A 13,680-nucleotide genomic window follows, 5' to 3' on the forward strand; every position below is an offset into this window, starting at 1 on the left:
GGGCTCTGAAACCATTCCTGGCAGGCAGAAGCACTAAGCCAGAGTGAACAAGAGATAATGAAACAGACCACCTGGCCCTAAGTGTTAGGGAATATTTTTCTTTGGCGGCTACAGTGTAATCACAAAAAATGGCCAAACCTCAAAGAATTAAGTCATTAAGGGTGTCATCAAGAGTCCGTGCTCAAACCAAGAACTCAAGGCCACAAGCTTCCCAGTCCACCATAAAAGCCTGCCACTAAAAAAGCCCTCAGTGGCAACCCATTCGGGACCCCTCTCACTCTAGAGAACTACTTCTTTCCTTTCTGCTCTCGCCTTCACGTAATAAACTCTCACTTCGCTTCAACCCTTGCGTATCCACGAGATTCACTGTTGCGCTCCGTGAGACAAGAGCCCTGCAATCCTCTAACACCCAAGGAGCAGGTCGGGATTTTGTGGATTCGCGACGGGAAATATGAGCAACGTCGCCTTGTTTTCTCACGATCTGGGCATTTGGCCTTTAAAGGCCTGTCTGCGCCTCAATGTCCCCGGTACAAAGAGGAGGTCGAGGAAACGGGGAAAAGGTGGAGATAACCCGCTTCTGTGGGGTCTGACAGCTTCCAGCAGCAGACCGTTTCTGGAAGCTCATCCTCCCCAGCGCGCTCCCGCCACAGGTCCCCCACCAGACCACCCGGGTGGCCCATGTCCCGCGCCGTGCGTGGCACACGTCCCGACCAGGTGCTCCCTCTCGCACAGCAGTCCCCGTCGAGCGCCCCTTATCGCTGTCCCTGCCTTGTCACGCGTCTTGTCACTCAGCGCACCCGAGCCATGCGCCCCTTCTCATTCACCCACAGTGCCCCCATGAGCCCCATCGTGCCACAGGAGAACCCTTCGCATTCCCCACCGTGCCTCACGCCGCCGTCCCCTCCACCTACCTCCTCACGACCCATGCCTCCCCGGCCGGGTGCTGCGGCACAGACCGCCACGAGGGCCATCATGCGCCGCTGCCGCTGCAGCTGCCGCCGCATCTCCCATCATGCTCCGCGCCCATCGCGCTCAGCATGTCCCCGTCACGTGCCCCGTCAAGCGCGGGGCTTCTCCTTCACGTGCCGGACACAGACACACACACACACAGACACACAGACACACACACACACACACACCACCCCCACCCCCACCCCGCGTCTCCTTCCTGCGCCCCATCACGCTCAGCGCGTCCGCGCCGCGTGCCCTATTACGTGCCGCGCATCCCGTCACGTGCCCCATCAAGAGCAGTGAGTCCCGGCCACGTGCTCAGGCGCGCGTTCCTAGGCCCCAGGGTGGTTGGTGGCGGTTGGCACCAGGCGATCAGGGCCTCCTCGAGGCCCCTGAGCCGAGCTCCGCTGTTGGGAGGGGAAGGCTAGATATAAAGGGGTGGCCCGGCCATCGCCAGAGGGAGGGGGAGGGGGTTGAGGGCTCGTGCTGCGGGCTAGGCCACGTGACGATAGAGGTGAGCGCACGGAGGCCAAGAGTCCTGCAAGGGGACAACGCTTCCGGCCAGGTGAGGGACTGCGCGCTGCGGAGTCACGGGCGTGGGGTGCCGGGGTCGGGGTGCCAGCGGGGGGCTCTGAGGTCTTGTGTCTTTCCCCCTCAAGTCTCCCTACCAGAGGTTAAGTCGGAGGATGCTGGACATTTCCGGGGACCGGGGCGTGCTGAAGGACGTCATCCGAGAGGGTGCAGGGGAGCTGGTGACCCCGGATGCTGCCGTGCTAGGTACCGTCTGCCTCCCAGCTGGTGATGCGAAAGTACCGGTCCATAAGCGGGTTCTGCATCTTACCTTGGAAGGTGGGGAGGGAAGTTATGTTTTAAACAAAAAGTAGAACTTGCTTGTTTGGTTACAATTCGCATTCTTAAGGGAAAGTGAAGGAACCCATGTCCCCTTTGCGTGAGTCCACTATGAACAAGGCACATTGAGGCTCACCAGCCAAGCTCTTGAAACAGCCAAAGGGCAGGCGTCCAAAGGTTGAGCAAAGATTTTTCCTATCACTCAGGGTGGGAGAAGGTTTGAACGCATCGAATTCCATCGTTTTTGTTTTGGGGTTTTTGTTTTTTGTTTTTTGTTTTTGGGTTTTTTTTTGTTTTGTTTTGTTTTGTTTTGTTTTGGTAACAGTGAGTTGATATGGAGGTGTGCACATTCTTGGTCTATTTTCCTTGTGCCGTTTTTTCTGTCCTAGTAAAATATTCTGGATATCTGGAGCATATGGACAAGCCTTTTGCTTCCAACTGCTTTAGGAAAACTCCCCGGCTGATGAAACTGGGAGAGGGTAAGTCGAGATGAGCAGCTGGAAAAGCAGGGATTCTTTGGGAAAGCTTTCAGAGCACGGAGTCTTTGAGCTGGTTTTTCTGAGGCTGGGTTTTGCTAAACCAGCCCTGTTCTCGTCCACATTTCCCGCTGAGGCCTAGATATTGGGGAGGTGGCTTACCTGGCCAGGTTACCTTTGCATCCTGAGAATTATGGGGCATGATCATTTGTTAACAATGTTTATCGGGGGCTTAGTATCCATAACACATGGTGAAAAGAGAAGATGTTCTGAAACGATTAGAACATCTCAGCGAGTGTGGTGGAGGGGATTGCGCGCATTCACAAAATCGGACGAGGTCCTGGGAGCGTAAGTAGTGTTGTGGGAGTGCTTGATGAAGGCACAATTGATTCCAGCCAGGAAGATCAGGAAAGGCTTTATGGAGGGGGGGTATTTAAAATGAGCCTTGAAGTTTGAGTAAGATTTCAATCAGGATAGAAGCTGGGCCTAGGGTGAGGAAGCAGGAACGTCCTTGCAGGAAGAAGGAACTGCATGAACAGTGGTAGAGAGGCTGGATTGCCGCAGAGCCCATAGAAGTTGGGAGTTTGGGAATGGTGGTGGTAGTGGGAAACAAACTGAAAAGTGAGTTGGGAGCGTAGTGCAGAAGGCTTGGGGTGTGATGTGGAAAGATTTGGACTTCAAGGGGGAAGAAATTGAGAACGTTGGATGAGGATGTGGGGCAAACTTCAAATTCTTTGTCTCTTCTTCCAGATATTACACTCTGGGGCATGGAGTTGGGCCTTCTGAGCATGCGGAGAGGAGAGCTGGCCAGGTTTCTGTTCAAACCAACCTATGCCTATGGAACGCTGGGCTGCCCTCCCTTGATCCCCCCAAACACCACTGTCCTGTTTGAGATCGAACTGCTTGACTTCCTGGACTCTGCGGAGTCAGACAAGTTCTGTGCCTTTTCAGCTGTAAGTTCTGGAGCACAGATGTCCATAGTGTATAGAGAGAATGGGTTTGTGTTTTTGGTAATTACCCTTCTCTGATGGTGATCCTCTGCCCCACATTCCACCCCGAGGCTCCCGTGTGGTGGTGGGGGCAGCGGTGGAGGGGTTCCCCTACTTCCTGGTACATGTCCGTCTTAGTAATGGCTCTTGTGTATGGGCAGATGTTCCAGGCCAAGGCCCAACCTCGGGTTTGTTCTGGACCAGCAGTTTGTGGTGATCTTTTAGTCACGCCTTGCCTAGTTCTCCCTGTAAGACCGTGACCATTTGCTTCTCAACATTAAGTCTGGTTTCTAGCAAGCATTGGTAGGGGTCGACCAGGGTGAACATATGTTTTATTGTTCAACCTAAAATACTTGAGAGCAAAAGAGATTATTAACTGGATGAGATACCGGGACATCGGGTGTAGACTGGAAAAGCCCCAGGCAAATGGGGGCACATGGCCTCTGCTCTCATAATTTAAACATTGGCTTTTCTTTATAGCCTTTTACTTAACCCACCGCACAGAACTAGGGCTTATAATCTCTTCGGCCGCCATACACACTCTCAGTTATGCTGTCCCACCCACGTGGACGGTATATGTGGCCTTAGATGTCCACCTAGGTTTATATCTGGATATGATGTCTCCCCAGCTAAACTGTCGTTGCCTCAAGTGAGGGCCCTTACCTTTTTCTCACCTTTCCACAAAGCAGAGATTCTTGCAAATGCCTGCAGCCCCCCTGTGGGGTACTGATCGAGAATCTCTAGGCGGGGATGAGGCCAGGACACTGGGTTTTGAAAAGAGGCTCTGTGGGTGATTGACATGTATCCAGGGTACAGCATTGTGGCCAGGAAGCCCAGTAGGGCCCCGGGCAGATGAAGACCTGTCAAATGTTTGTTGGATAAATGGTTGTTGTGAGACCCGCTTTCCGTGCTTGCCAAGTTCCGTCAGTTTCTACTTCCACGAGACAGTGTTTTTTGAGGGAGCCTCTCTGGGAGGACTAAAGGGACAGACCACTTTTTGGCTCTAGTGTATAAAATGGGAGTCATAATACCCTTGGCTTTTGCTGGGAGCCACAGAGATGAGCTCTGCAGGGGCACCAAGCCCAGTGCTTGGCACACATGCAGCACCCAACAAAAGCGCACGACCTGAAGGAGAAGAGCTAGCGTCTGTAAGGTACTCGCGCCGCGTATTGTGGCTTTCACTTTCCCTGCTGGGTGTCCTTGTCTTTGGTCCTCAGGAGCAACAAGATCAGTTTCCACTTCAGAAGGTCCTAAAAGTGGCAGCTACTGAACGGGAGTTTGGCAACTACCTTTTCCGCCAAAATCGTTTCTATGATGCCAAAGTGAGATATAAGCGGGTAAGGATGCTTTAGAAGTATACATTTAGACCCTACTCCTTATTTATTTTTATTTTTTGAAAGTTCTCGTTTGTCCCTGTTCTTCACATGCAGTCCTGAAGAAAAACCTCATAAAAAACTCTTCCTGCCGGGAATAATGACCAGGAGAGCGGACACAGGAATTGTGTTCGTGTTCTGTGTTTGTGCCTGGATGTGGTTACGTGGCTGTGTTCAGATTGTCAGAGTTGGTTGAACTGTTCACTTGTTTTTGTAATTACGTGTATGCGTGTGTGTGTGTGTGTGTGTGTGTGTGTGTGTTTCAGTAAAAAGTCTTTAAAAGTTCTCATTCCAGGATGAGGTCCTCCACCAACTGATTTTCCATTCCGTTTGCCATCTTCATTTCCTGTCTCTCTAACAGTGGAGATTTTTCTAGCTCTGAGGTGACTCCGGTCTCACCAGGCTTTGGAGTGTGGTTTGGCTCCTTGCGTAGGTTATGCTGACAGGAATTCGCTGTTTGCTTTGTAACTCACTCAACAAATATGAACGTTTTCTGTATGCCAAACTCTGCCCGAGGTTCTAGAGGCAAACAGAACAGAGGTTAGAGTCTAGGAGCATTCTGACTTTGTCTCATTTGTGAAGTGAGCCGCATTCATTCAGGATTTGCATTCAGCTGCAAGCAACAGAATCTTGAAAACCTGCACTTTAAACCAGGTTTAGGGGCGCCTGGGTGGCTCAGTCGGTTAAGCGTCCCACTCTTGATGTCGGCTCAGGTCATGATCCTCAAGGTGTTGAGATCGAGCCCTGCATCGGGCTGTGCGTGGGGCGTGGAGCCTGCTTAAGATTTTCTCCCTCAGCCCCTCCCCTGCTCTCAAGCTCTTGTTCTGTCTAAAATTAATTAATTAATGAAAATAAACCATAATTTAAATTTTTTTCAAGTGAGAAGGGAGGCATTCCAAGGCTGGTAGGTCAGTTCCATGAAGCCCTCAGGGATCCAGGTTCCTTCTTTCCGCTCCACTACCCTTAAACATATCCTTTTTTACCCCAAGATGGTCCCTTCAACCTGTGGCATCACAGGGTCACCCGCGCAGGAAGAAGGGAGGAGAGAGGAGTCTGGTGTTCTGTTAGGAGCTTTCCAGAAGTACCCTCTTAGCCATTGAATTCCTTTTCTCTATCATTGGCCAGACCCATATTCAGTGGACCCCAGTAACTGTGTAGGAAGCTGGGAAATAGAGTTTAATTTGTATACCACTGCTTTGAATGAACTCAAGGCTCTGCTGGCGGAGGAGGGGGATGGGATTTGGGGTAGGTGGCTCATGGTATCTGCCACGTTTGGTTCGTGCATATGTTTAAGAGACAGGAGAGCGCACGAGCGTGTTGTCCTTTGGAACGCTGACAGAAGCAAGGTCCTAAACGTGAAGGGTCCAGGCTTGGGCTCACAGTCCGCTCGAATCACAGACACTGTTAATGTTGTAAGGTTTCTTGAGGCAGAGCCTGCTCACACGGGGGAAAGCTTTCCAATGAAGAAAGACCAGTTCAGTCCTTCCATCATCAGTCCTATTTCCCAGGCCCTCTTTAAGTCTGTCTGCAGCTTTTTCTGGCATTGTGAGATGATACTCGACAGGCTTTAGTTCCTGTTTCTACTTTTTTTTTATTTTTTTTTTAAGATTTTATTTATTTATTCGACAGAGATAGAGACAGCCAGCAAGAGAGGGAACACAAGCAGGGGGAGTGGGAGAGGAAGAAGCAGGCTCATAGCGGAGGAGCCTGATGTGGGGCTCGATCCCAGAACACCGGGATCACGCCCTGAGCCGAAGGCAGACGCTTAACCGCTGTGCCACCCAGGCGCCCCTAGTTCCTGTTTTTAACATCTTTTACTTGTCGTTCTGGAAGGTGGATCTCTAGCTCTCACTAGTGTTTTCGCCCTGCTCTCTGGTGTTCTGGTTCAGAATTCTTGTCCTGGGCTGCCCTGTGATTCTGTTTGTGGACTTCCTGTTGCTTTTTTCCACTCACCCCTTGTGTTGATAGAGTAAGTATATCCTTGCATTTCTAAAAATACTCTTGTACTTACCACACACTTAGCAGTTGGCATAACTGAGTATAGAATTGTAGCATGCGGTCATTTCTCAGATTTTGCAGAATAGTGTTTGATTCTAGCTTTGACAGTTGCTGTCAAGAAGTCTGATGTCATTTAGGTTCCTGTTCCTTTCTGTGTGACCTTTTCTCTTTTTTTCTCTGTAAAGACTTGAGGGTTTTTTTTTCCTTTGGTGTTATTGAATTTTACAGTGGGGGGGGTTAATATTTGTTGTATTGAGCCCCAGGTGTATCGTTTCACTCAGGAAACTTGTTCTCTGTTCTGGGAAACTTTCCTGAGTTATTTCCTTGGTAATTTGCCCTTGTTTCTGTCTCCTCTTTTTTGGGACTCTTTGTTAGGCCTCCTGGGTTGAGCTCTGCTTTCCTTCTTTTACCCTCAATGTCCATCTTCTTGTTGTCGTTTCACGGTTTTGGAGCTTTCCTTGATTTTATTTGCCATCTATCCTTTTTTTTTTTTTAAGACTTATTTATTTATTTTAAATAGAGCATGCACACGGTGGGGAAGGGCAGAGAGAGAGAGCAGAGCTGAGCAGAGCCCGACGCGGGGCTCCACCTCACGAACCTGGGATTACAACCTGGGCTGAAACCAAGAATCTGGCGTTGAATGGACTGCACCCCCCAGGCACCGCTATTTGCCATCTTTTAAGTAGTGGTTCATTTTTTTTAAAACTTTTCCCAGCTTTCCGTTCTTGGTTCACACATTCATCATCTTCTCTTACGTTTTCAGACTATTGGTTATAATTAAGTTTTCTTTTCTCTGTTTTTCAGATTAAAAAAAAAATCTTCATTTTTCTTTTGGTTTCTGTGTTTTTTTTTTTTTCCTGTCTGTTGGAAACTGTGTCCATTTGCGTTAGGTTTGGTGGTAGGTCCTAGACTCAATAACTATCACTAGGTCACTGTTACTGTTTCTTACTCATGTGAAAGGCTTAAGGTGAGCAAACCAGGGCTGGTTGGTAGCTGTGCTCCATAATGTTTTCAGATAGCTAGAAAATTTTTTAAACAGGAATAATTGGGAAAGTGATTTATTAACTTCACTTTCACTTACTGATGAGAATAGCCAGATAAAGGTGGCCTGTAGAAGACGGTTTCCAGGTGGCAGATTGTCCCATGATTCTGTTTAGGAATGGGACCAGAGTTAGGAGACAGCTTCAGGGTGGGGACGCGGGACCTAAAGCAGTTCAACAGGTGTGAGGGCAAGGGACAGAAACTTGTGTGACAAATGCCCGGGGCTTAGAGATGAAAGGGAAGGCAAAGGAAGCCTTGTGGCTTTCTGCCCATGGGACCATCCTGTCTGCCATGTTTTCCAGTTCTTCCAAATGGAGTTCTGTGAGTCCCGTTGACACTGCTCACACTTCTCTTCATCACTTTTTTTCCTTTGCTGTGTGGTTGAGAGAGAATTCACATACCATAAAATTCACTTTTAAAACATACAGGTTTTTCGTGTATTCGTAAGGTTATTCATTTATCAATACTAATTCCAGACCTTTTCATCACCTCAAAAAGAAAAACCTGTACCTGGTGGCAGTTACATGCCATTCCCCCAGCATACCCTGGTAGCCCCTGTTTTCCTTTCTGTTTCTATGGATTTGCCTATTCTTGGATATTTTAGGTAAATAGAATGATCAAATGTGTGATGCTTTGTGCCTGGCTTCTGTCAGCTGGCAAAACGTCCTCGAGGTTCATCCATGTTGTAAGGTGTATTCATGCTCCATTCTGTCTTAAAATTTTTTTATCTTTTAATTTTGGTAAAAATATGCATAACCTAAAATTTATCATTTTAATTATTTCCAGGTATACAGTCCAGTGGCATTAAGTGCGTTCAGTGTTATGCAACCATCACCGCTACCCGTTTCTGGAGCTTTTCCCTCATCCCAAACATTGTTTACCCATTAAACAGTAACTGTCTCTTCTCCCCCCTCCTCCAGTCCCAGTAATCTTTAGTCTAGTTCATGCCTCTAGGAATTCGTCTGTCTACCATGAGTGCTCCTATAAATGGAATCCTACAGTATTTGTCCTTTCGTGATTGGTTTCTTTTACTTGGCGTAATGTCTTCAAGGTTCATCCGTGTTGTAGCATGTACGAGACTTCATTGATTTTAAGGCTGAGCGGATCCTAGTGTGTGGATCCTACCATGTTTTGTTCATCACCTTGTGGACATTTGGGTTGTTTCCTCTTTTTGGCCACTGTGAATAATGTTGCTTTTTACACTGGCGTACAAAATTTTGTGTAGACCCAGGTTTTCATTTTTCTTGGGTTTGTACCTAGGAGCACAAGTGCTGAGTCATGTAGTAACTCCCATGGTTAACTTTTTGAAATACTGCCAGACTGTTTTCCATAGTGGCTGCAACATGTCACATTCCCACCAACAGCACGAGGGTTCCAATTATTTCACACCCTCACCAACGCTTATTTTCCATCTTTCAAATTGTAGCCATCCTAGTGGGTGTGAAGCGGGATCTCGTAAGTTTGATTTGAATTTCCTGATAACTAATGCGTTGATTGGCTATTTGTATGTCTTCTTTGGAGAAATGTCAGTTCATATTCTTGACCCATTTTTAATTGTATTTTCTGTCTTTTTAGTCTTATAATAGTTCTTTATGTTGTCTGGATACTAGCTTTTTTTTTTAAATATGATTTACAAACAGTTTCTCCCATTCTGTGAGTTGTGTTTTCACATTCTTTTTCTTTTCAGGAATGTACGAAAGTCTTTTTATTAAAAACACAGAATTATCTGTAGGTATGGACAATGACAGCAGTAAGCCATTAATTATGTTATCAGCTTAAACCAGTAAGTGATGGCTATAGTGATTTTTCTTCATTTTCTTGATAACGTCCTTTGAAACACAAAAGTTTTTACTTTTGAAGTCCAGTTTAGTCTTTTGGTGATTTGTGCTTTTCATGTAATAGCTAAGAAACCATTGTCTACTCCAAAGTCCTGAAGATTTATACCTACTGTTTTCTTCTAAGGGTCTTGCAGTTTAGCTCCTATGTTTAGGCCTATGATCCATTTTGCTAACTTTTGTATGTAGCTTGAAGTAGGAATCCAACCTCACTCTTTTGCGTGTTGACATCCACACAACCTTGTCCCAGCACCTTTTCTTGAAAAGACTACTCTTTCCCTGTTGAATGGGGCTGGTCCCCTTGTTGAAAATCAATTGACTACAGAAGTATAGGTTTGTTTCTCAAGACTCAATCTTCATTGTCAGTTCTATTCTATTGACCTAGGTGTGTCCTTATGTCATTACCACACTGGCTTTGCTACTGTAGCTTTGTAATATGCTCTGAAATCTGGAAGTGTGAGCCTTCCATTTCTGTTTTAAATTTGTTTTGGCTACTTGGCATCCCTTGAATTTGCATGCGAATTTTCAGGTCAGCTTGACCATTTCTGCAGAAAAGGCTGTTGAAATTTTGGTAGTGGTTGCTTTGAACCTGTAGACCAATTGGGGAATATTGCCTTAACTATATTAAGTCCTTTGATCCTTGAACATGGGATGTATTTCCATTTATTCATATCCTTCAATTTCTTTAACAGTGAGTTGAGAATATACAATTCTTGCCCTTTAAATTTATTGTGACTTCTTTTCATGCTGTTGTAAATGGAGTGGTTTTCTTCATTTTCAGATTGTTCATTGCTGCAGTATAGACCTACAACTAACTCAGATGTGTATATTGTGTCCTGCAACTTGTTGAGCTCATTTTTTTTTAAAGATTTTATTTATTTATTCGACAGAGATAGAGACAGCCAGCGAGAGAGGGAACACAAGCAGGGGGAGTGGGAGAGGAAGAAGCAGGCTCCGAGCGCAGGAGCCTGATGTGGGGCTCGACCCCATAACGCCGGGATCACACCCTGAGCTGAAGGCAGATGCTTAACCGCTGTGCCACCCAGGCGCCCCCATTTTTTTTTACCTCTAATAGTTTTCTCTGGATTCCGCGGGATTTCGATAATAGGGTGATGTGCTTCCTCTCGACTACCTGTCTTCCCTCTCCACAGGCCTTGTTGCTTCTCCGCCGACGATCAGCAGCCCCTGAAGAGCAGCACCTGGTGGAGGCAGCCAAGCTTCTTGTCCTCCTTAACCTGTCCTTCACGTACCTGAAGTTGGAACGACCTACTACGGCCTTACGCTACGGAGAACAAGCTCTGATCATCGACCGGAAGAATGCTAAGGCCCTCTTCCGGTGTGGACAGGTGTGTTGGAGGCCAAGGACTTGAGAACGAATGCCCAAGAAAAGATAGCAGTGGTGTTCCACTTGGGCACTGGAAAAATGCCGTCTTTCCTAACCAAGTATGTTTTTAAAACTGTCTTTTGACAGGCCTGTCTTCTCATGACTGAGTATCAGAAGGCCCGAGATTTTCTAGTCCGAGCTCAGAAGGAACAGCCCTTCAATCATGACATCAATAATGAGCTGAAGAAACTGGCCAGGTGAGACCTGTTTGCAGGAGTACAAACCAAAGAAAGAGGCAAGTGCCGTGGCTGGGGTTCCGGGTCTGTCCCCCGGGTAAAGGACTGTTTGGGACTGTGGCCCAGCATGTGTTAGGAGGCAGCGCCCCCTAGAGCTGGCTTTATGAAGTACCAAACCAACAGCTTCCAGCGGAGAGGTGGGACAGTCCTCCAGACTACAAGTCTGGATCATTTTCCATTTCCCTGTTCCCCACCTCCTACCCCCGAAGTAAGCACCCTAAAACAGGTCGGGCAGTGACTTTTTATTCAGTTACTCGTCCCTACTTGCCATCAACTGAAAACCACAGTTCTTAACAGACCGCAGGAGGGTGTCTTACAGATCCCGTGTGGCCTGCAATGGGTCTTTCAGGTCTGACTCCTACCCACAGGGTGACTTCCTGGTCAGCCGAGTAATAGCTGTACCAGTGTTGCAGTGATACAACACTTCGTGATTGTAGACGTTATTTTCAAAGTTTTCTACAATGACTGACTATATTGGCATAGAAATAGCTGTCTGTAATTCCAGCACCTCGTAATCTATCCACTGTCTTTTTAGGTGTTTTTTTGTCCTTCTGTACTGCTCCTGTTGACATTAAACATCTACTCTAGATTGCTGGTTAAAGCTTCCGATGTTAAAAAAAAAAAAAAAGCCTGTGGTGTGTGTACCTCTTATATTTGGATCCATTTGTTACATTTCAGGCCTCTTAGGACTGTCCAGCAATTTCTTTGTGTTTTTTTTATCTGAAATTTTTTTTTAATTTTTAAAAATATCTTATTTTTAAGTAATCTCTACATCCAGTGTGGGGCTCGAACTTACAGCCCCAAGATCAGAGTTGCATGCTCTACCAGCTGAGCCAGCCAGGTGTCCCTCTTTTCTGTTTTTTTTTTTGTTTTTTGTTTTTTTTTTAAGATTTTATCTATTTATTTGACAGAGACAGCCAGCGAGAGAGGGAACACAAGCAGGGGGAGTGGGAGAGGAAGAAGCAGGCTCCCAGTGGAGCAGGGAGCCCAATGCAGGGCTCGATCCCAGGACCCTGGGATCAGGCCCTGAGCTGAAGGCAGATGCTTAATGACTCAGCCACCCAGATGCCCCTTATAAGGATCCTTTCAGTCCCACCTGGGGTACCAAAAATAATAATAAAAGTATCCTGTCAGGGTACTTGTAAGTTAGATGTAGAAATGTTGTAATCTGACCATTCTTTAGCAAAGAAGTCTCAAGATAAGTTAGAGGCCATGGAGTATGAGGCCACTTGGCAAGACACTCAGCCTGACAGCCCTTACAGTGGCTCCCAGCCTTCAAGGCTGCAGTCTTTTCAGACTGTGGGCTTTCTGTCCAAGGGCTTCTTGAACAGCCTCTGAAGTAGAGATTCACTGTTACTGTCCCCTATCTCTCCAGCATGGCTTCCGTCCCCTCCTGATTCACTTCAGGACCTGCTGAATTTTCAGTATTTCTGGACCTGAGTGCGGTATTCCGGCCACCAGATGTCACCTCCTGCAAAGACAGACTTTGTCTAACTAGTGTGTGTTTCTGTCTCCAGCTATTACAGGGACTACACAGATAAAGAGAAAGAGATGTGTCTCCGAATGTTTGCCCCTTACGATAACGGCTCTACAGTAGGAGAGAACTGAAGGTAATCAAAGGGCCGAAGCATAAAAGGCTTCAGGGTTTTGTCCACTATGTGGAAGGCTTGCTGTTCTCCTCAGTCCACCAGGGAGTATTGGCTGTCTGCAACTGAGTATAGATGGGAGTAGAATGTTCCTTGCGGAAGCTCACAGCACAGTGACCACGTGGTGTGCACATACCATGGGCCTTCCCATGAAGATGATCGTGGAGAAGATTGGAAAGTTACCCGGAGCTGGAGGTTAAATTTATAGGTTTAGGAGGTCTTAGGCTTTAAAATTAAAAATTTTTTCCATGTTGTATGTTAATGTTTCCCTCACAGGCCCTTGGAACATGAGGCTGTGAGTAGAGTCATTAATGTGATGGTTTATCTGGGCTTTGAAATGAAGAGGAATGCCTTTCTTAATCTGGTTTTTCTTGAAAGCTTCCAACGTCACTTTACAACTAACACACTGTTAACGAAGACAAAATCCAAGATGTCAAGGGGCAGCGGTGGGCCGGGACTCTTAAGTTCTGCTTACTGTTAGTACGAGAGATTGGAAGGTGTGAGAACCACCGGGGATCAGGACCTCGCCTTCCTGCTGCAGCAGACGCCCCGTGGTCTAGCAGGCACAGGGCTAAGGTTTCCCCGGGAGTTCATGAGCGGACTCCCTCTAGTCTGGTTTACTATTACTTAAGAAAATTAATGGAAACAAAATCACCTGCCTTAAACACCTGCTTAGCTGGGTCGATAACTCTGCTCTCTTGAGAGAAGTTAAACAAAGAGCAACAAGAAAACAGCTGCCGAATGGGCTCGTGGTAATGAATCTGCCCTTTCTTGCTACCTACATCTCTACAAAAGAGGTTTGAGAGAAGGCGGCAGGGAAAAGGCCTATTCATCCCAGACATTTTCACAAGTGATCCAAAAACTGCTGTTTTCGGCCCTGTCAAAAACAACCGGTCGGTATC

At 46.9% G+C, this 13,680-nt stretch overlaps 1 protein-coding gene across 1 annotated transcript; it reads left to right on the forward strand.

Moving 5' to 3' along the window:
* Positions 1-804: 804 nt before the first annotated feature.
* FKBP6 (FKBP prolyl isomerase family member 6 (inactive)) lies at positions 805-12,896 on the forward strand. The gene is made up of 8 exons (XM_087865520.1): positions 805-1,062; positions 1,611-1,728; positions 2,190-2,279; positions 3,027-3,229; positions 4,483-4,602; positions 10,664-10,858; positions 10,984-11,093; positions 12,650-12,896. The coding sequence occupies exons 1-8, from the start codon at positions 805-807 to the stop codon at positions 12,738-12,740; spliced, it is 1,185 nt and encodes a 394-aa protein (XP_087721646.1). The 3' UTR covers positions 12,741-12,896.
* The last annotated feature ends 784 nt before the right edge of the window (positions 12,897-13,680 follow it).

This window comes from Ursus americanus, chromosome 2 (genome assembly GCF_024610735.1).
Source record: "Ursus americanus isolate L20-20 chromosome 2, mUrsAme1.1.p, whole genome shotgun sequence".
In the NCBI taxonomy this organism is placed as follows: domain Eukaryota; kingdom Metazoa; phylum Chordata; class Mammalia; order Carnivora; family Ursidae; genus Ursus; species Ursus americanus.